The following is a 21,041-nucleotide window of genomic DNA, read 5'->3' as shown; positions in this document are numbered from 1 at the left end:
ATCTTTATGTGACACTGCATCTCTGGCTAGCAGATGCGCTTATCCAGAGAAGCTTACGTAGCACATTCATACACTTTATCCATACTACAGCTGGATATTTGAAGCAATTAAAGCTAAGCACCTTGATCAGGGGTATGACAGCACTGCCCCACCTAACAGTAATTTATTAGTAAAGTTAATACCTGGGATTGGGACATGCAACCTCTGGGCTACAAGTCCAGCTCCGAAACTGCTATGCCTCACTGCCACCCATTCACATGCAATTGGCAAAAACTGCTCCTCCTCAAGAACCCCAAACCATATTTGAGACACTACCAAACGTGATCCCACAGTGGAAAAACGCTTGGGTCTTTGAAGGAAGTCTGAACTGAACTGCATGTCAGACACACATCGTAGATAGAAATACACAGGCACCACTGAGCTAATATTCTTCAAAGGGTGGTTTTGATCAGTGGGCCCGTGGACTTAAAGGAGTTACACTCCCACATACAATTATTTAACCTACTGCACGCAAGTGAACCCGGGTCAAACGCAGCTGTGGCAAATCCAATTCAGGTCTTTTAAAGCCCTGCAATAAATGTCAAAACAAGTTTCACACAAGATTATTTATGTTATGGTCCCGTTTTACAGTAATCAACAGTCCGTTACAGTAAGGGGTGAGACAAAGCCATGTGGACCTGATTAAGAAAATACATGTTTTCCCAGAATATCCACCACAGTGTCGCCACATGCCTTTTCAACCCAAGACTGACTACACACTCCGGCTTTGACCTTGGGTGACCCTGTGTCGATTTCCAGTTAGGCTAACTATAGCATGCGTAAAAATCTGCTGATAGGCTGTTGGTTATAAGGGAGTGAGTCAGGGGATAGACACTTATGACAGTGTGCTGGAATATACTGGCAGAGGTAATGCAGGACAAATTGTCACGGTTTGTGGTAGTCAACATGAGTTGCACAAAATCACAGGGTATCGATTTAAACACAGCAACAGAGAATACACTGTGAGAAAAATATTTTTAAGTATATTTACACTTGCATCACTGCAAATGTCTTTCATTTAACCAGGTAAGCCAACTGTGAAGTTCTCATTTACAGCAGCTAACAACCTGGGGAAACAAGGCAGGTGTGGCATGCAAAGGATTGTGCTACCAATCGACAGGAATAAGGTGACCAGCTGTAGAGTCAGCTTGTGAATTTATCAATTTTATAAGACGCCCATTCTCTTTCGACAAGCGACACAACTGCAGAGCCGCATGAAACCACAACCCTGCTGTCAAAAATCAGTCTCATCATTGCAACAGATGTGTCCTGACTAATCCGCTTAGACACTCAGTTGAAACTGTAATATTAGACTCCTTCAAGGACGGTGACATCCAAACTTGCCAGGAAAAAAAAAAAAAACGTTCTGTTCGGAGAATACGTTGTGTGGAAACTCGGTGACGCTGCCGACCTCTCCGGGATGGGAAAAGCGCAGATAGCATCTTGCACGGGAAGGAAGGGCAGGGGTTTTTTTTTGCCGTTTGACTCTCGCAGCGCTCATGTGAAAGGGAAGTGCTCGTCTGTCTTTTTGGGTGGTGTCTGAAAGAAAGCGGGGGCCCTGAGAGACAGAGGGAGGATGCCGGGGGGGCCCTCACGGACTGCCGGGCTGGCAAACGAGAGAGAGGCCCGGGCCGACGATAACAAAAACAGCCAGACGAGGAGGGAAGGAGAGGGAGGGATGTTTCCCCCCGCTCCAGATCCTTTCTCAAGGAAGCCGGCGTGTGAAAAGGGGAGAGCCCTCATCCTGCACGCTATAAACACGGCCTCTGCGCGCGGCGGTCCCGTGCGGATTTGCGCAAGGTCCGACCGGCCAGCCATCGGTCCGTCTCATCTGTCTAGCCCGTGAATGAATGAGCCGCCATTGGGCGTGTCCCTTTCCATAAAAGAAACGGCCATGTGTCAGTCAAGTTTGTTTGAACCGCACAGTATACAACACGCAACAGCAACAGCAACTACATGAAATGCACATACCCATCTCGTATCAGCCCTACGAGAATGCCAGCTGTGTACTGGACCAGATGACCGAGCAACTGAGGCAAACCGTGCCCGTGTACCAGCAGTAATGAGTGCTGCTCTTGTAAGAATGACACTGTCAAATCGACTGGCTGGCGCTTGGCTTTAATGGGGCGTGGTGTTTTTTGCTGAAGTGAAGCTACAGTAGGCCTGTGGTCAATCTGGCAAAGATAAAGCGCCCACAACAACCACACACTTTGTTTTTGTCCCAAGGAAGTACTTTTTCATGACTCACTTCTCAGGCCAGCTATTCTGTTCGGATTTCCTACAAGACACCGCAGAGCGGATGGTCATATCCATTTCCTGTTATGCACCAAACGCATATACTCGATGCATTGTTGTATATTTGGCTGACTCGATTTCCTCTTTGGTGGGTTTTTTAAGGGGAAAAAAACTGATGATAAACACAGAGAATGCAACTGTTTGACTATAAAACAAACATAATAGACTTGAATCTCACAAATTAACAAGCGTGGAAAAACACTGACCCTCCAGCATGCACAGATAACACAGCACATTGAATTTACGTGATGAAACACCAGCTCCTTACTATGTGCAAAGGTAAAAAGCAATTTAGCCATGGCCACTGCTGCATTCACTGCCGTTGGAGCGGATCTACTCACGCTCCGTCATGGGAATAAAATAAAAAAAAATAACAATAATAATAATTTGGATCCCGAAAACCAGTTATGCAAACGTACAAATCACAAAGGCTCATCTCCGCCTCTCCCCAACGGCCGCGGGCTGTCACAGATGACCCTCTGCGGTGTCTGACGGATTACCTCACGCTAATCGCACTCATTATGTCAGGCTTTCCACACACAAGGAGAGGCTGATCCATCAAGCGTCTAATTACACAGTGATTTCGCCACCGCGCCACCCACGGAGAGAGAGAGAACGCCGGCCCCTGGAGCCAGGAGGGGGGTGGGCGGTGCCGAGAGGCCCAAAACGCCATGCGCCCCTTACCTAGGGCGGGCTGGCGCCTCACAGGTGGGGCAGGAGTGCCGAAACAGGAGCCCCTGAAAGCCCCCGTCGGAGAGCTTCGGCCTTCTCAAACGCACAATGCCCTCTCAGTGTAGTTGAAAGAATCAGTGTCGCTGTGCGTCACTCTGGCACGATAAATGACACTAGCATTGTAATTACACAGGTGAGTGTTATGTTAGCAAAGCGCCGCTCAGAAAAGCACCACCAGCAATTACGCACGTCCTGACACAACCTTTTACCCTGGTAAAAGGCCAACTGAAGACACGAATACAGAACTCTGACTAGTCTGCATCCTCCGGGCAGACACCTGGTCTGCATCCAGCAGCTAATGACTCCGATGAGAGCGCTGAACTTGACTAACGGCCATGAAAGGCCGATGAACTGTCCAGCACACAAGAACAAGGCACCGGACCTATTACGGCAGATTTTTTTTCCGTAGCAGGGCAGAGTTGTTTTGGGGACGAGGGAAACGGAAAAGGGCAGAAGGGACAGAAAAGGGGAGGTCAGCCGAGGCTGGCTGAGATAAGGAAGCTCTTACGTATTTGCCGGACGGCTCGCACGGCGGCAGGGACCCGGGGCCGAGGATGGGTGAGCCCCCGGGACTGCAGAGCTCAGGAAACGGGTTGGGGATGGCGGGAAGTGAAGACGTCCGCAGCTGCTGCTCCTCTTCCTGAAGTCTCCTGCAGGTCAGAGGACACAGGACACAGGACACAGTGTCTTTTAGGCCCTCCCCAAACAGCCGAGGCTTAAGGGAGACATTTAAAACACAGCTCATGAGGTTCTACAGGAACATTAAACCCAGAGAAAGTATTTGGTTGCAACGGCCAAATATTTGTTTGCCAGCCTTGCCAGGGCTATTGACTTGATACGAGATCAGTATGTCCAAATGAGCTCATTCGCTCGGCGTCACTTTCAAACATATAGTATTTTTCCAAAGAACGCACTTCATACAGGACGGCAGTGTAGCATAGTGGTAAGGAGCAGGATGTGTAACCGATTCGAGTACCTGGTGCGGCACTGCTGTTGTACGTTTTTGCAAGGTACTTAAACCCACAATTACCTCAGTAAATATCCAGCAGTATAAATGAATAACATGTAAAAAAGTACAACCTATGTAAGTTGCTCTGGATAAGAGCATCTGCTAAATGCCAGTAATGTATTATTAAAATTCATCTCATGTTCAGTTTAAATATGAACATTAAGCTACAGAAGCAAGGTAAACAAACATTTTTGTTTTTTTTCCCTTTGCAATGATGCAAGGCACTACACACAGAACTGCTTTGTCTTGAACTTAGCATGCAACAAGGTGGAAAATGTATTGAGACCCAAAGTAGAAAAAAACAAGAATATTTAAAAACAGGCACATGGTTTGGGTTCATGACCGTTTCTTGAAAAAATGACACCATTGATTCGCTGTTAAAAAATGCATGCCCTCCTTAGAACACCTTCAACTTCGCAACAGCGCTCCACGCGGGGAGGGCCTTTTGATTACTGGCAATATCCATCAAAGTGTCTGCGGCAGACAGTGAAACGTGTTAGCAGTCTGCTTAAACTCCTGGAGTGCTTTATAATGATTTGCGAGATCAAAATAAAAAAAGGGGAGAAGTTTGCAGTCCGTCGCAGGCGAACGCTCGACCGTGGACCGCTGTCAGCTCCGCCGAGATGCTGCTCTTTCTCTTTATTTTTTATTTTTTTTTTTTTACTCTAGCTCGGAAAGTTTAATAAGGAGTGCTTTTGAAGGAGTTGTATCTGAGCGCCGGCTCGGGTGTTATCGGCGGGTCGGAGCTGAATAATAACCTCTGGGTGAACCCAGCGCGCTGACGCGAACACAGCAACCCAGACTCCACAACGCGCCTCATTATCCTGAGGTGCTCTATCTGCTCTCGGGAGATGCGGCGGAGGGATCTTCGGGTTATTAGTTCAGTCAGACTGCACTACTGACAGAGAGCAGGTACCGCCAGATTAATCAATGCCTGGCAGGGCTGTTAGCTCGTATTCAGACCGCTCCGCTGTCAGACAGCAGGTACTGAGGATTTCATCAAAGCCTGGCAGGTTATTAGTTCGCACTCCAGATGACACCGCTGACAGACAGCAGATACTGACGGCTTAATTAGCGGTTTTTGGAGACAGCAGTTGCCACGGCGTAGTGTTTTCTTTTTTTTTTTTCCCTGTGACTGACTTTAAAATTCATGCCACCCACTTCACACATAATACGTGAACGAGAAGATTCGTAACATTTTTCTGCACCGCTGGGAGGGGGTCATCTAGCGGCCAGGCGGGGAGGCAGGAACCTGGGGGGCGAGGGGAAGGCTGGGGGAGCGCTGTGGAAAGTTTGCGATTCGAAAGAAAACTGGCAAAGTGGAGCAGCGCCAAATAGAACTGCAGTGCTCAGGAGCGGGCGTCTTGTAATAACAGCCAATAACAAGATTAATAACAATCAATAACAGTTGTAATAACAGCAGCTAACCTCACCCTGATTGGGGGTACAGGGCGACAGCTGTCAGAGCAGGCTGGCTGGACGGGGGCATGTACCTGACGGCAAGGATGTGCATGGGCTGGGAGCGGCGGACCTTCTGCTTGGGGGACGTGGGCTGCAGCTGGGCGGGGCCCGGACGCTGGTGGGCGTGTCTGCGGTGAAGCTGCCCGTTCTGCAGGAGGGGGGCTGACTCTGCCGGCAGGCTGCATGTCGAGTACAGGCTGTCGAAGGACGCGTTCATGTCGTTCACCAGGGCCTCCAGGTCCACATCGTCCTCTGCAAGGCATGAGCAAACGATGACAACCTTGTCTTGCCTTATTTTATTTACCTTTGAAGTGAGGATGCGCGAAAGATATAGGGACAACTAGCACAGAATTTGCCCTAAGTGTGTCCCTAAGTGCATTTAATTTTCAGCTGCTCTTTAAATTTAACTATTCTGTGTACACATTTTACATCTCAAAAAGAGCAAATTTTTGTCTCGACAGTAAGATCCAAGTCAAATGTCCTTCCAATTACTAAACTCCTGCTTACAAGAGATATGTTTAATGAAAGGGTATATGAACAATGCCACAGCAACTAACAGGTAACTGTGTATTTCATACACAGTGGTTCTCCAAAGGATGGGAGTGTTACAATTATATAATATTATGTACTATACAATATAGTAAGTCTCATAGTGACACAATGGATACTGAGCATACGCACAAAATGCTACAAAACAGCAACAGCTAGCATCAACGTATCCATCAGTACTGTGATACTCCTAAAATGCCATGCAAAAAAGGTTCAAGTGCTCAAGTGCTACAACATTATTATAAGTCTCTCCTTGGGATATAATGTGAAAGAGACAAAAAGGAGGGCAAATGAGTGATAAAGGACAGTCTACAAGAAATAACACAATAGTGCTGTGCTGTAAAAAATATGGCCATTTTAACGATTCAACACACACAGGGGGGCAATTAAAATTTCATCCTACTGACATACTTGAGACTCAGTTATGTAGAAAAAAATTTCCTATGGAAAATTTCTCAGCAGAAATAAGATACCTGGCAATTGTAAAAATATGTTTAAACATGCTTAGGATCTGTTTATTTGCATTCCATAAATAGTTTAATACATATCACAAACAAAAAAGGTCATAAAATGTCTCAGATATATATTCCTGTCTTATTAAAACCATGAATCCTGCTTGATGTGCGCTGGCTATGGGAGGGAGCTACAGAGAGCCCTCATCATGAGGCCCTCATTTGACTGCAGGCGGTGAAACGCTATCCTCCCTCTGGGGACGGGCCTTGAGCATGGAGCCGCACCGCTGTATCGCACAGTCCCCAGCCTGCTGTGAGAACAGCAGGCCTCCGCATCCAAACTCATCCTCTGAGTGTGGGCTGTTCGCTACCGCTACAACCACACGACGGTTTTGTGTGGCAAGCCCTGAAGTACGCCACCATCATCAAAGAGATGAGGGGAGCTTCATTCTGGCTGTTAAATTTTATGTACAAGATCTGAATGTGCTGGGAGCGGGCCGAGAAGATCCTTGAGCGCAGGCCAGTATTTGAAATCACACTCTTTGTGTGCTTTGCTGGTGTTGTTCATTCCAGATACCATAGTGCGTTTCCCTGCTTTAAACTGGTCAGGTCTGTGCCCTTGTAGAGTTTACAAGACATAGTCCTGTTGTTAGGCTGAATTTTAAAGGGTTTTTTTTGGGGTAACCATCTGTAGCTCTGTACTCAGTTGATCCCTGAGAACTACTATGAGACAGAAAAGTAACCAGAAATCCCAGCAAAACCTGAGGGACCAATTCAAAGAAATCCTTAGATGTAAACAAATGAGTACAGTTACATCTGAAGTATCTTACAAGTACTTACAATTAAGGAAACAGAGAGAGTACAGAGCCTACAGTGTCTGCTTTACAGTGGATATTCCTCCCCAAATCTCTCAAGGAGGCAAGATATTGCCAACAAATCAAGAGGATGTTCTGGCTTAAAACTTGACACAAAAGAAGTTGTGCTACCACTCCAGGTAGACAGGTGGAGGATTGAAGCAGAGACCTGAGATATTACTTTCTGTGTGTACAAAGCAGGGCAGTCAAAGTGGGCGAATGGAACGGTGCATTATGGGAGCCTGTTAGCACATCAGACTGTTGTGATCTTAAAGTCCTATAGACTGTCACCAATGTTTATACAGTTGAATTTAGGTAAAGGACGAAGACTCCTTACACCATGGGTGGGGTAAAGTCATAACCGCTTGCACACAAATCTCATATGAGAAGAAAAACTCCAGGGTGAAAAATTCCACTTACGATGTGGATAGACTGTAGGAAGTTGGGGGAAAAAACAGCAAACAATGAACAGAAAGAGATAACAGACATATATCACTAAACACACAGAGCAGCCAAAAAATGGTGAGTTAAAGTGAACCGAATATCAGTCAGGTCACCGCAGGTGGCCAGGATGGCACGCATATGATGAGTCAACAAGGGTTTTGGCCCCCAGGAATCCAGCATCACTCTCCTATACAGAGGGTGTTCCATTCTGGAAGCAGCAGAACCTATTCCAAGCAGTGCACCACACGTGCACTCATCCATTCATGGAGGACGGGATGAAGGCACCATTCCAATCTCCTCCACTACTCAGAAGCCCACGATGCTTACATCACTTACACAACTCTGCCCAGTTTTAGGAAAGGCTTGTGCACAGTGACCCGGTTTGCCTCTGGTCGGTCTAGATAAGAGCGTCCGCTAAATGCCTGTAATGTAATCATCTTCAGTGATACAGGATGCTCACAGCCAACGCTATGCTCAGTTTCTCCCCTCTTGCTGTTCCGTTTAGCCTGGCAGTGCGGACAGCCGCTCCTCTATGATGATATCTTTCCTACTCTCCCCCGCCCCGCCCCCCCTAGGCTTATGTCACCCTCTAGACCGTTCCTCGTGACACGTTAGCAATTCTCGCAACTCTTTGTCACTGCAGGGCCTGTCAAACACGCTCCAACAATGACACCCTGCTCAAAGTGTCTGAGGTCTCCACTTACAGCCATGCCGGCTCATAATAACCGGACCCCGGGCACAGCTTGCTTATATATACATGACGAGAGGGCTGCTGGGAAGAGATCTGCATGTTTCACATACTCTGCATACATGCTGTACAGCCCTGTGGTGTTTACATTTTTGTCCGCTGCCTGTATCTCTGGCCATTGTGTTCACGGAATAAGCCTATTAAGCTTTACAATGGAAGGAATGCCTGCATTTCAATTACTACCAAGGTTGCCTGTTCATGTACATAATGCTTTGCTTTATGAATCTTATACGCAGCAGTACACCATTTTACCACTAGATGACACCAAACACCACCTAAGGGGTGGGAAATCACTGATAGTGTAATTTTTAACTGTTACATTATGGAGGTACACTAAGTTCATTTTTAATTTAGTTTAACATCTTAACTTGAACTTCATCAGAAAATTATTATGCTTATCTGCTTTTCAACTTTGTTAAATAACCAAGAATAACTGATGAGAAGCTGTACAAATGACATGATACTAAAAATTTCAGTATATTTTTCACTATTTATTGATACAATATCAAGGCAGCATTGTTTACAATTTTGTTAACACTCGATAACAAAATGAAAGATCCTACACAAAAGCTGCAAAAACCCTTCATAGGCTCTGCACAACACATTCATAAGCCCTCCATGAAAATTCTTTGTTGGCATTAATGTTCACGCATGTCAATGAAGTTCTTGGGAAGGCATTATGTAGCGCTTTTGAATCATTATGCAGTGCTCAAAAAAGCGTGACCAGCCAGTAGAACCACACAAAACCACATTCACACATGCACACACATAACCACAAGTCCATGGATAGCTTCAGAGGGTAGACATCGTGCTTCAGAAAGCATCGTGGTAGGTATTTATTTATGATACTGATCATCCTTGTGGTTGTCAGTGTTTAATTCCCTTCTCTGTTACTGGCCAGGCAACTGCAGTGCATTTTGGGCACGCATGCCTTCATGAAACAAGAATCCGATAGTGTTGCATGGGAAGACAAAGAATAATTTCATGATTCAAATGTTTAAAGTGGCTAATACCTGTGGGGCTTGAAGTGTCATCTGTAAACAAATGGATATCCTGAAAGTTACCAAAAAGACATTCAAAGTTCTCTTTGCTCACCTTTGAAGAAGGGCTTGGTGTTGAAGCAGAAAGTAAAACAAAAACATTAATAATTATCACATTAATCATTTATTGCCCTGGTGACAGGTGACAGCCTGAGCTATTAACTATTAACATATGCACACAGCAAATATGAATTAATGATTCCCACGCTGTTATATTATCTAATGATAAGTAAACCAATTGTTAACACTTTCAACGCCAGAGTTATTCATATCAGCAACCAAACTGTATTGAGTTTTAGGGTGCACATATCAGTTGTATAGTACATTATAAAACACTAAATGTATTTTCTTGATGCACCTTTGAATTAACCTGTGAGGTTCAGGTACTCTGGAATGTGGCAAAAGCAGAAAGCATTGATAAGACGTGACAAGTGCTTTACAAGGTTTGCGGTCAACTGCTGGAGGCGAGGAAATTGGCCGAGGACTTGTCATTTCTTTCCTGTCATTTAGAGCGTCTGAGAAACTACAAAAGAACTACAAAGCTCTGGGGAGACGGAGGTGACACGATCCTAAGCCTCACAGGATTATTGTCAGTTTTTTACTTTGTGCAAAAAAAAAAAATGAGATCAAGGGTATTAGAGGCCTAGAGAGTCATACTATTTCACCTGAAATGTGGCTTTTCAGTCTCCAGTAATGTGTGGTCACACAGCATTCTTCACATACCGGAGGAGAGACACAGACTTCTGTAGGAGACGGCAGAGTGGGGGGATTACACAGGGGGGAATCCGCCCAGAATCTCACACTAATGTAACTATAATGCCATAATTACATTATTTCTTTGGCAGACAACCTCATCCAGGGAGAGCTGCATAGCTTACATTTTTATGCATTATCCATTTAAACAGCTGGATATTTACTGAAGTCAAGTTAAGGACTTCGGTGGTTCTCAAAAGGCGGCACAACCACAGTGCTGCCACCATGTAAACCCAAAGCCATATGAACAAGGCTAGCTCGTAAACCACTATCAATACAGCTGTAGTACAAAACAGTTATTACATCACTGATCTGTGCACTGCAAAATCCTTTATTTGAAGGGTGTAAGCTGTAGGCACTGAGTCACTCTGGATAAGAAAAATGCTGATGAAGTCAGTTCTACAATAACCATAAAAATGATTTATGAAAACTATACAATGATCTATCATACGGGTTATTTTTGCATTAAAGATGTAAAGATTTCCAGACTACTGTCCAAATAACGATAAAATATGTCTTGTTCTGGAAGCTTTTTCCAACGCTTTTCAGGGCCCCGTCTTAAAGTCAGGTAACCTGAACACGAGCTATTCCGAACATTTCCTGTTATTATTGAGAGAGACAATGCAGAAAATGTACATTCCACAAGTTCCATATGGCTCTCTTCAGTGTGGAAATGGACATTCATTACACCCAGATGTGCCCTGCGTCCATTACAGATACACTCACAAAAAAGTGGTTACCTCCTTTGTGTCTTAAACGAAGAGCCAATGTTTGTAAAATGACAGCATAGTAAGGCACCTAGGGAGGTCCAATTTTTTTTTTTTTAAAACTCAGGGAAAGAGTTTGGTTGCGAATGCCATGCGGGGTCTCTGAACTTGTGCACATTTGGCACATCAAACTCAACTCTCTTCCTGGGGTTTTTCTCATAGGTCGCTGATGCCTGTTAGTGATAATTCAAATTTTTCTTAATGTTACCAAGAGAATATGAGCAATAGTAATTTACCTATTGTGATATACATTCAAACAGGCATAATCTGTTATTAAGGGATGCAATGTGCTGAGCTAAAGCATCTGAATGATTTCGGATGTGAGCAATTTGCTTATCGTACTTATTTCAAGTGCTGGCAGAAAAGCACACTAAACTGATGTTAAGAGGTTCCTTCTGTGATTCACCCCAACCAAGCACACACTGAGGTTTGTTTCAAAAAGCAACATGAAACTGGGCCAGGGACAACTGGGTATTTGAGCTGACAAAACCAGGCAAAATGGTGTCTGGTGTCAAAATGTTTATTTTTTGCTTATTAAACACTCAAGCTGTGTGGTATGCCAATTAACTCTTACATTCATTCCCAGGACATGCACAGTGCCTTACACAATGGTCTGGCTGATGGTCCGACCGCCCAGGTTTGTTAACAACAGACTGGTTGTGTTTCTGCTGTGTATTGTGTGCCAATGTAGTTCTAATGTGCGAAAGTCAGCCAGGGTCATCAGGTGTGTGGATAAACACCTTTACACATCTATTTGGATGAAATGAATCAATGGTTGCTCTTGTTACTATAAACCAGGAATGATCCGTTTCCTGTGTGGGCTATCATAAGTACCTAAGTGTCCTAACTGAAGTCACTGTAGTAATCTATAGACAATGCTGAGGTCATAGCCTAATTCAGGGCAAAGCACACAAGTCCTGTAGAAACTTCTAGCTTTCCAGCTCTTTCTTCACCCAGCCCCATAATGCCTTAATTGGATGAACTGTCAGGCTCAGTCAAAATGGTCCATACACTTAAGGTCCTGGCAAATGGTCCTGTCAGTATCTCTCAGTAATTTGCGAGGCCCATGCAAAAGGTTGCATACTGCAAAAGGGCACTCACCCACATGCACCTTCACTGCGATTAATCTCGTTATGGAATATTACATTCAGGAATCCACACTGTTGATTGGATTTGTACCTCCCATCTAAATCCCAGTGTTTTTACAGGAAGGAGAGAGAGGGAGGGAGACAGATACAGAGAGTAAGAGTTGGGGGGATAGAGAGAGGGTGAGTGGGGGAGACAGATGGAAGGGGAAGGGGTTGGGAGGGGAGAGAGAGGGCATACAAAGAACAGAAGACAGCGAGACCAAGAGAGAAGGGGTGAGAGACAGGGGGAATGGGATAGGGGCCACGAGATCTCCTTATGGTGAGGTGTGTCCCCCATTCAAAACATTAAGCTTTCAAACCCAATTACCACGAGCAGTGCTTTCTTCAGCACCATACAAGAGTACAACCCAAATCTGTCCATCGAGCTGATATGCTTAATGGAACCTGTCACGTTAAAAACATACATGTGCGAGCAAGATCAGTTCACGAGCAGCGAAGGCAGAGCTGGACTTGATGACAGCGAAACAGTGAATAACCAACCTAACAGACGAAGCAAACTGAAATTTAAGCTTAAAAGAATAAGCACAAACTGAGAGAAAACATATTGGGAGATCTGTTATGTTGAATCCTGAGGAGTGTACAGCTGTACAGCAGACTCTTCAACCAAGGTACTCATCAGGATGCCATAAAAAAACAGGTTCAGTCAATATCACAGAAAAACAGATCATGACAGAAATCTATGGCATAAACGACGCATGGAAAGAACAACCTAGGGCATATGCATTTTCGCAATGTACCCCCAAACCTTCTTCCACCAGACGTTAACAAAATTAATTGTATTTGGCCCCAATAATCAATTCAAAAAACAACATACAATCAAAAAGTTTACATGGATTAATAGTGTAAGTAAGTGGTGTTATACTGTATGCAGCAGTATATCCAGCAGGACCAGTAAACTCACTGCTGGTTACTCTGAGAACCAACTGAATGTATAGGTACTGCAGAGAGTTTAGCCATAATGGCACTATTTAAAAAAATACTTTTTTCTCATGACATTTTGTACTTCTTTTTCTCAAAAAGCAAAATTAGCAAGAATCAGGTCAATGACTGGTGTGATTTATTTGCAGTAGTTATGGCAACGGATGAAATAGATAAAAAAGTATTCGGCTGTTCTTCCCTTGGGGACATAGTTAATCAATTCTTCACATGACACATGACCTTTTATTAATGTCTGATTAAATTTAAAAACTTCTCTGATTAAATAAAAAAACAACAGCCTATGAGCCATTGAGCACATATCACTAAGGACTGTGCTACAAAAGGCCCCAGAAAACCCCTAAATCACAAGAGGTTCTATAAATGGAAATGTATCAAGTCAAATGGGGGGGGGGGGGGGGGGGTTTGGGGTGGGGTAGGAGGTAAGAGGGGGTATGGGGGGCACAGGGAGAGGAATGTTGCATGAAGTTTTCATATTAAGCTACATGTTGACATAAGTGCTGATGAAATTTATTGCACTATATATCAAGCTTATGGCGTGGGATATCAACTGTCCTGCATTAAGACCTTTGCCTGTTCCAACAACTACCAATATGTCCTTTATCATGCGTTCCTTCACGGACTTCGAAGACCCCAAAATTGGAAAAGAAAATTCAAATGTAATTTCTGCTCCATTTATTTCCATGACAGAAGCAAGCCTTCTCATCCACTGCCAGACATTCCAGCATACTTCAGGCTTTACCTCCCATGCTGGGTCAATATTGTGCTTAAATCTCATGCTCCGATTATTACAGCGGAATTTTCTGTATGGCACAATAAGATTGGAGGCATAATTATAATGGCACCCCCTGTGTCTTTACAAATCAGCCTTTTGAACTGCTGAAATGTTTACAGCGGAAGCACGCTGAATATATATCCAAGCTTGTATTTAATGAGTGAGTCTCTTACTTTAGAAACGCGTCCACCCCTACTCCCCCCCAGTCCAAACACACACACACACACGCATACACGCACGCACGCACACACACGCACGCACGCACACACACACATGCACACACACACACACACACACACACACACACACACACACACACACACACCTTCCTCCCCTCCCACTCACAAGCCTCTCACCCTTGCTGACAGAATCGGTTTAAAACACTGAAGTAAGTGCTCTCAGACCCGCAGACACTTCACTTAATCTTAAGAAGTGGGATATCATTCATTTGCAAAAAAAAAAAAAAAAAGAGGTTACCATAGTTACCACCCAGGTTCAAAACACACTTATGCAACTAAAAATGAAATGAGCCTGCACTTTCAAACATACCTGGGTATTTTCAAACGCATTCTTGCTTGAGAAAGGATAAAGCAGCATGAAAGCAATGCAAATATGCTGAAGCAGGATATGCAGTTTTTAAACAGTATTTCACAAACGGAAAGCAACGGCCCATTTTCCTTGGCTACAACCACTTACACTACCAAGAGTGATTTATTCAGTCAAGCATGCAGCTTTACACAGAGATGTTGGGTTCAGAGAGATTTTCACAATAAACGCAAACACATTGGGAGACAGCATGTCAGTGCCAATCTTGTTACACAAGCTCAGCAAACATAAAAACTTCAACGCTCAGTAGTCAGGCTGTATCTATACTAAAAATGGCCTTTTTTGAAAAGGCAAAACACCTCAGTTAAACAGCAAAGGAGGTGCACTGACATTCCCAATAATGATTTTTTTACTGTGTGCGTACAACAATTCACTCCAAAAACCCAGGCTTCTGTTGTGTGTAAAAATACCAGTGTGTAATTTAAATGGATCAATACATTAAGTCACACAGACAGGCTTGTAGATTTATATAGAATGTAGCTCCAAAAACTATATATAATAACACAGCAAAACCAATTGGTTTTAGTAGCAAAACCAATCCATGTAAGTCACATATGCTTTAGATATATTTTGCAAACTGCCCATCAATTGCATGACCGTCTGCCTTGTCATGATGTCACACTGGCACACTTACCATGGTGGTTAGGAGAGTTCCGATTGGATGACCGCTGGAAACTTGACCCAATCAGGTCAGGTGGTCTGTGAGTGGTAGCCCGGTCCACATTGTCCTGACAAGACAAAAGGAGAGAACGCCGTCGTGACAAGCCCATTGGAAAATCAAAACAAGTTCAGCGTCAAACACAGTTACTGTGCTTTCCTGCTAACATTAATTATGATCAGCTCAGACTGCTAACCACTGAGCAAAATGATAAGAACTCAGGAATGAACATTCATGTACAAAAACCATTTTATAGGCTTACTGTACACCTGAACAATGGCCACCACAAAATTCCGTACTAAATGGGCAGACTGCAATAAGTGTCATCATAATAATGAATACAGTAAAGGTAGCACTGCCTGATGCCTGCTGCTTCTTCAAATCCTGAAATATGCTGTCCAGTTTTAACCAATACAGTAAACAGGGAATGAGAGGGGCAGAAAGCAGGCTTACAGATACTGATCGGATCTTATAGCAGTGTGATGAAGTTTGGATCAGTCAATTACCTCTCAGGTATCTCTCTATCTCTACCTCTCTCTCTCTCTATCTCTATCTCTATCTCTATCTCTATCTCTCTCTATCTCTATCTCTCTCTCACTCTCTCACTCTCTCACACACACACACACACACACACACACACACACACACACACACACACAACACAGGTTAGAATCCTACAAAGACACTCAAAAGTGTCTTCATTACCCCAGGCGACTCCAGGAGGTCAAGGGCCATGTTTGCCTACTTGCAAGAGGAGACACGCACATGTGTATGTGGTGCAGCTGAACACACACTGTCTGTGTGTGCATGCGTGCGCGTGCATGCATGTGTGATTGTGTGTCTGTGCGTGTGCATGTATGTGTGGTTGTGTGTCTGTGCGCGTGTATGTGTGCATTTTCCTGTGTTACAAAAAGAACTCCAAAAACAACACACACTTCTCAGGTCTGAATTTGTGCAGCCTGCCAAAAGGCAAAAACAATGTTTAATCATTTAAAACACTACACAATGCAGCTGATTTGGAAACTCTCACTATATCTGCCAGTGTCATAGTGCGTATCTCCCAGAACAAGCTCAGCTTTCTTGAACAACTTCTCATGCCTGTGTATAAGCAGTGAGAGCCGTGGATATAAATTCTGCACTATAAGAACAAAAAAAAAACTACCAACAAATAAAAATCGTACAAAAAATATGTGGGCACCAACAGTAATGTCCTATATGATTATTTTAGAGGTCATACACACAAGCATGCTATACAATTTACTATAATCAAGTTTGATTAGCTGGAAAATGAAAATAAGAACCCACCCTGCTTTTCAGACCCACAGCTAATCCAAGTCAAAGTGCCCAGACATGGCCATCACCAGACAGGGCTAAATAACCCAATTACCCAAGTGTGACTGATCCCTTCTGATTTCTGCTCAAACTACACTGCACGACCCTGCCCTGACCGGTTCTTCAGCTCACTACAACTGTGAGGTCAAGCACAGCGGGCAGACAGACGCACTTTACTCTTTTCTCTTGTACTTAGATTCTCTCTCTCTCTCTCTCTCTCTCATCTCCTCTCTCTCGCGCACACACACACACAGACAGACACACCCCCACTGTACAGAGCCTGGTGTCTGCTCCTTGTCTCCACTGAAAACACCCACGCCACTATAAAGCATTACCATCATCTCAAATTTATGAGCTCTGACCTGGTTTCTGAATCTTGAAAAGAAAAAAAAAAACTAAAAGGGAAATTGAAGATATTGTACTATTTGCACTTAGTGGATCAGTGTGATTTTTGTTATTATTTATAAATAACTGAAATAGTGGGTGTGTCAGCATAACAAACTAAAAGGGAAAATATGCCACAGCAGCACCTATGGATATGCTCAAACCAAAAACTGGTTTATTTCCACCCGAACTGACACTAACAGATTGCACCGGTAACTAAATACCTTATAAAACTGATTTGCTTGTTTTGCAAGCAATAATAGGCAAGATACATTTATTTTGGCATTAAACCATTGTCAGCACAACAATTCCATCATCAAGGGGGTTTAAATGCATGCAGATCGAATAATTCTCTGAATTAAGTGCAGCTGGCACCCTAAGACAGCGTAGTGCTCTGCTTTTAATCAAGATAATAAACTCTGCATAATAAATGCTGAAATAATCATTTTTATCACGCCTCCACAGTTTAACCCTAGATGAATGAGTGGGTGATGGCCAAAATACATTGGGTGATAAAATCCTGTCATATCTGGCTTTTGGTGGTTGCTTTTTGTTTTTCTGCCATCTTTAAAAAATGGAAAAAGGTACACTCAGAAGCTAAGTGAATTTAAGTGTGATTCCTAACATTCAGTTCTTGCATTGGTAAAAACAACAAGGACACAATAAATTATGCGATACAATTTAAAACACTGGGGGAAAGACAAGTATGCAGGATACATCTATTGTGTAAAATAAAATGTACCTTAGAGATAATTAAGGTTATTTGTTAGCCAAACATTATACATGTGCCTTAAACGGTCCCACAAGTTGTGCAACACAGTGCATTAAGCATCCTTCTTCTTACTTGTAACAGCTGACCAATTTTCAATTCACAAACTGTTCTTCATCTAAGTCACTGACTTCTAACATGAGTGAGCTGTTGGCATCACAACAGGGAAAGGACAAGCATTATTGGCCTATAATTGCCATAAGTCAATGCCAACAATGAGGGGAATGCTTACTGGTCAGTAGTGTTGGCCAGCCAATATATCATTGACCTAAACTTGCAAGTGACCAGAGGATACGGGAAACTGTAAACGCTGCTAAATATTTTGCTAAAAAGCTAAATTTACTCAACTGAATAGAGGGCTAGATAAACAAGAACCACTATATATAGCTTAATCCTTTTGTTTAAAATAAAAAAGACAATATGCTTGATTTACAGTATGAAGAATGCAAAAATGTTAGCATAGCTGTCATTATGAAAGTAGACATAACCACACTGAAATTATCTTGAAGCCAGCTGTGACAACATGGAGGAAATAATCCTACAGCAGCCTTAGAAAGTTTTGCCAGATGGAAGTCTACTATTAGTACACTACTGCATCTAGACCACTGATTTTTCAACCACTCTTAGGTGTTCTATGGACGAGTGAAAACAGTTGCTGGATTTTGTCTCGTAAAAACAACACCTTAATGGCCTCAATTCACACAGAAGACCTCTTTTTGTCTAGTGATTCCAGAACCAAAACATCAGCGGAGTGAACTTGTGGTTACCGAACCGTATTCATGACTATACAGTTGTAGGTTTGACCTTTCACCCCCCAGAAAACACACTTGGGATGTACAGATGTGCAAGTCACTGTGAGTATGTGTGATCTTGCCCGAAATGCTCACAACCCCACCATCTGTTCAACTTTAGCCACTCGCCAACACAAACACAAAACAAATATTGGGACTACATGCTGTGTTCATTCAGAGAAGCTCCTCACAGCTCTTTCTATGTGAGGCGCTTTTTATGACCTTCACCATGGGCTTAAATGCTGCCTTAAAATAAATTGATTGCAACAATAGAGAAAAGAAAAATACAAGGGGAAGCAAAGCTTCGTTTAACATAACAATCAACCCATTAAAACTCAGAGAGCATTTTTAGCAACAAATACCATCTGTATAAGCATTACTCCGCAAAATGTTCATGCATGCCATCTTCTTCTTTTTCTTTAAACAGATGTTGAGCCAGTGCTGTCTGTTTAAATGCAATGGCAGATTTGTCAGTCCCCGGATCTTAGAGTGCTTTCTAATTCAAAGCAGTTCAAACTGAAGACTGAACAGAGGGGAAAAAAAATAATAAAACCACATTTTCAATTTCTAGCTTCCAGGAAATCCAAGAACACAGAGCCTGAGCTTCCAGGAACTGAGCACTGCCAGAGATCCCCGCTCGGTTCACCCTGAAAACATCTATAAAACTCGAGACGGAAATTTACAACTCTGAGAACGCTGATAGGTTTCAGGGAAGGGGGGGGGGGGCCCTGATGGGTATTGCAGCGCGAAGGCAAAGTCAACACAGCCACCGTCCTAATGACAAAGCCACATTTCTGCAGCGTTATGCACACAGAGAGTACGTTTGCAATCCCCTCCTCTGCCAAAATTATCACCGCTGTGCATTCGGTGACAGCTTTTTGCACGTCACAATCAAAAGTCCAGAGGACAGTACTTACACTTCAGTTTGTTGAAATTGTCTGACAGAATCCTTTATGGAGAACTATTGCATTCCTCTGGACAGACCATTACCGGAATAGGCTCGGCTACCACTATGTCTGAATGCCACAGACATACAGTGGCTAATACACACAGAATATTCCAGATTAGACAGTGGTGTCAGAATATTCCTTCTTCTACCACTGGGGTATCGCCTTTGCTTGATACTACCTTCCATAAAGAGGAGCAAATAAAAAGCTTAATCACTGCTACATCGTAACCTATGACCATTCTTATAATTAATCACATTATATAGTATACACTCTGGATTTGATTGAATTATGAGGTCCAGCTAGAACAGTTTATTGAGTCATTATCAGACCAGCGGTGATCAGCTGAGTGTGTTTTGGCCAGGGGTGTGTTTATGTTCTTTTATTACATAGTGACGTGGTTTGCATTATCTTGTTAGCTATGAAACTTGGCACAAGCAGATGTTTTCTTAAATCAATAACTTTGTTTCCACTCATCCCCATCACACTGTGTTCATTGCAACCTGTGAAAATCTGGACACAAAATCAGATCACTATTTCAGGGAACCAAGCAAATGACACTCCACAACATAGATGAATGACAGGAGCTGGTGTATAATCAATTCAGGCTCAAGTTTTGAGAGACCCATGTGGCCACAAAGCCTGTAGTAGGAGTGGTCTGCCTGAGACCAATGACCTCTCTGTGTTCCAACCCATAAAACCGAGGATAACCAGCCAGGATAACCATGCAAGTAACACTCAGGCCATTTCCTGTGAGAAAATGTCACATGACCATGCCAAGACCAGAGCTTTTTCATTAGCGGGGTCACAACGAACGAGTCAGTTCACGCCTGAGCTTTTCACGACTAGAGACGAAGTGCGCTAAATCCCGGGACTGCATCATCACCCTGTCTCCGCTGGAGGAACACCAAGCCTCAGCCACCAATCTGCACAGTGGGTGATCCCTTAGTCTGCGCTGCACACAAATCCCAGCATCCAGGTTACAAAGAGGCAGACTTAATACAAGAGCCTGACATGCATATCGGAAATGACTTGAAAATGAAAACGATCAAATGAAAAACCACAATATCACAAAGGAAACAGACAAGGGACGAAAATGAGACAGAGGGGAACTTTCCACAGAGGTCAAATGCAGCCGTCCATTCAAGACAGCAGTTGGTTAGCTTACCCTGAACTGCTGTGGCTGAGCTCCAGTTCCGCAGCTCCAAGAAGAGCTTGGACATCTGCCCAAAGTCCTGTAACGTTCTCCCAGAGTTATATAACTCAGTATAAAGAGGTCACTTCAGCTTCTTATTTATGTACACAAAAGCCAAGATATGGTAAACGAGCATATGATCAAATATGGCGGCGGCTATTCAAATAAAACGGCACACACGTGCCACCCATGCCAAGTTAAGAATCTCACGTTCCTTTGGCTCGATCTGAAAATATTACGTTTGGTTGCAACAGAGGTGCTATTTTATATAACCGGAGCAGGAGAAATACTCTTTCACCACCTGGACCAAAGCCCTGCTGGGAAAGACCCGAATCCACAAGGGCCATCTTACAGAAA

At 43.5% G+C, this 21,041-nt stretch overlaps 1 protein-coding gene across 2 annotated transcripts in view; it reads right to left on the bottom strand.

Moving 5' to 3' along the window:
* Nucleotides 1–21,041, bottom strand: part of LOC118796595 (growth factor receptor-bound protein 10-like) — a 67,806-nt gene that overhangs the window by 27,442 nt on the left and 19,323 nt on the right. For both annotated transcript variants that reach the window (XM_036555572.1, XM_036555574.1), the window contains 3 exons: nt 15,243–15,336; nt 5,569–5,788; nt 3,575–3,716 (listed from right to left, as the gene is read on the bottom strand). In XM_036555572.1, coding sequence (XP_036411465.1) covers nt 3,575–3,716; nt 5,569–5,788; nt 15,243–15,336 — 456 coding nt within the window. The remainder of the gene's footprint in view (nt 1–3,574; nt 3,717–5,568; nt 5,789–15,242; nt 15,337–21,041) is intronic.

Source organism: Megalops cyprinoides, chromosome 21 (genome assembly GCF_013368585.1).
Source record: "Megalops cyprinoides isolate fMegCyp1 chromosome 21, fMegCyp1.pri, whole genome shotgun sequence".
In the NCBI taxonomy this organism is placed as follows: domain Eukaryota; kingdom Metazoa; phylum Chordata; class Actinopteri; order Elopiformes; family Megalopidae; genus Megalops; species Megalops cyprinoides.
Note: the sequence above shows the minus strand (reverse complement) of the source record. Positions and strands in the feature narration are given on the sequence as shown.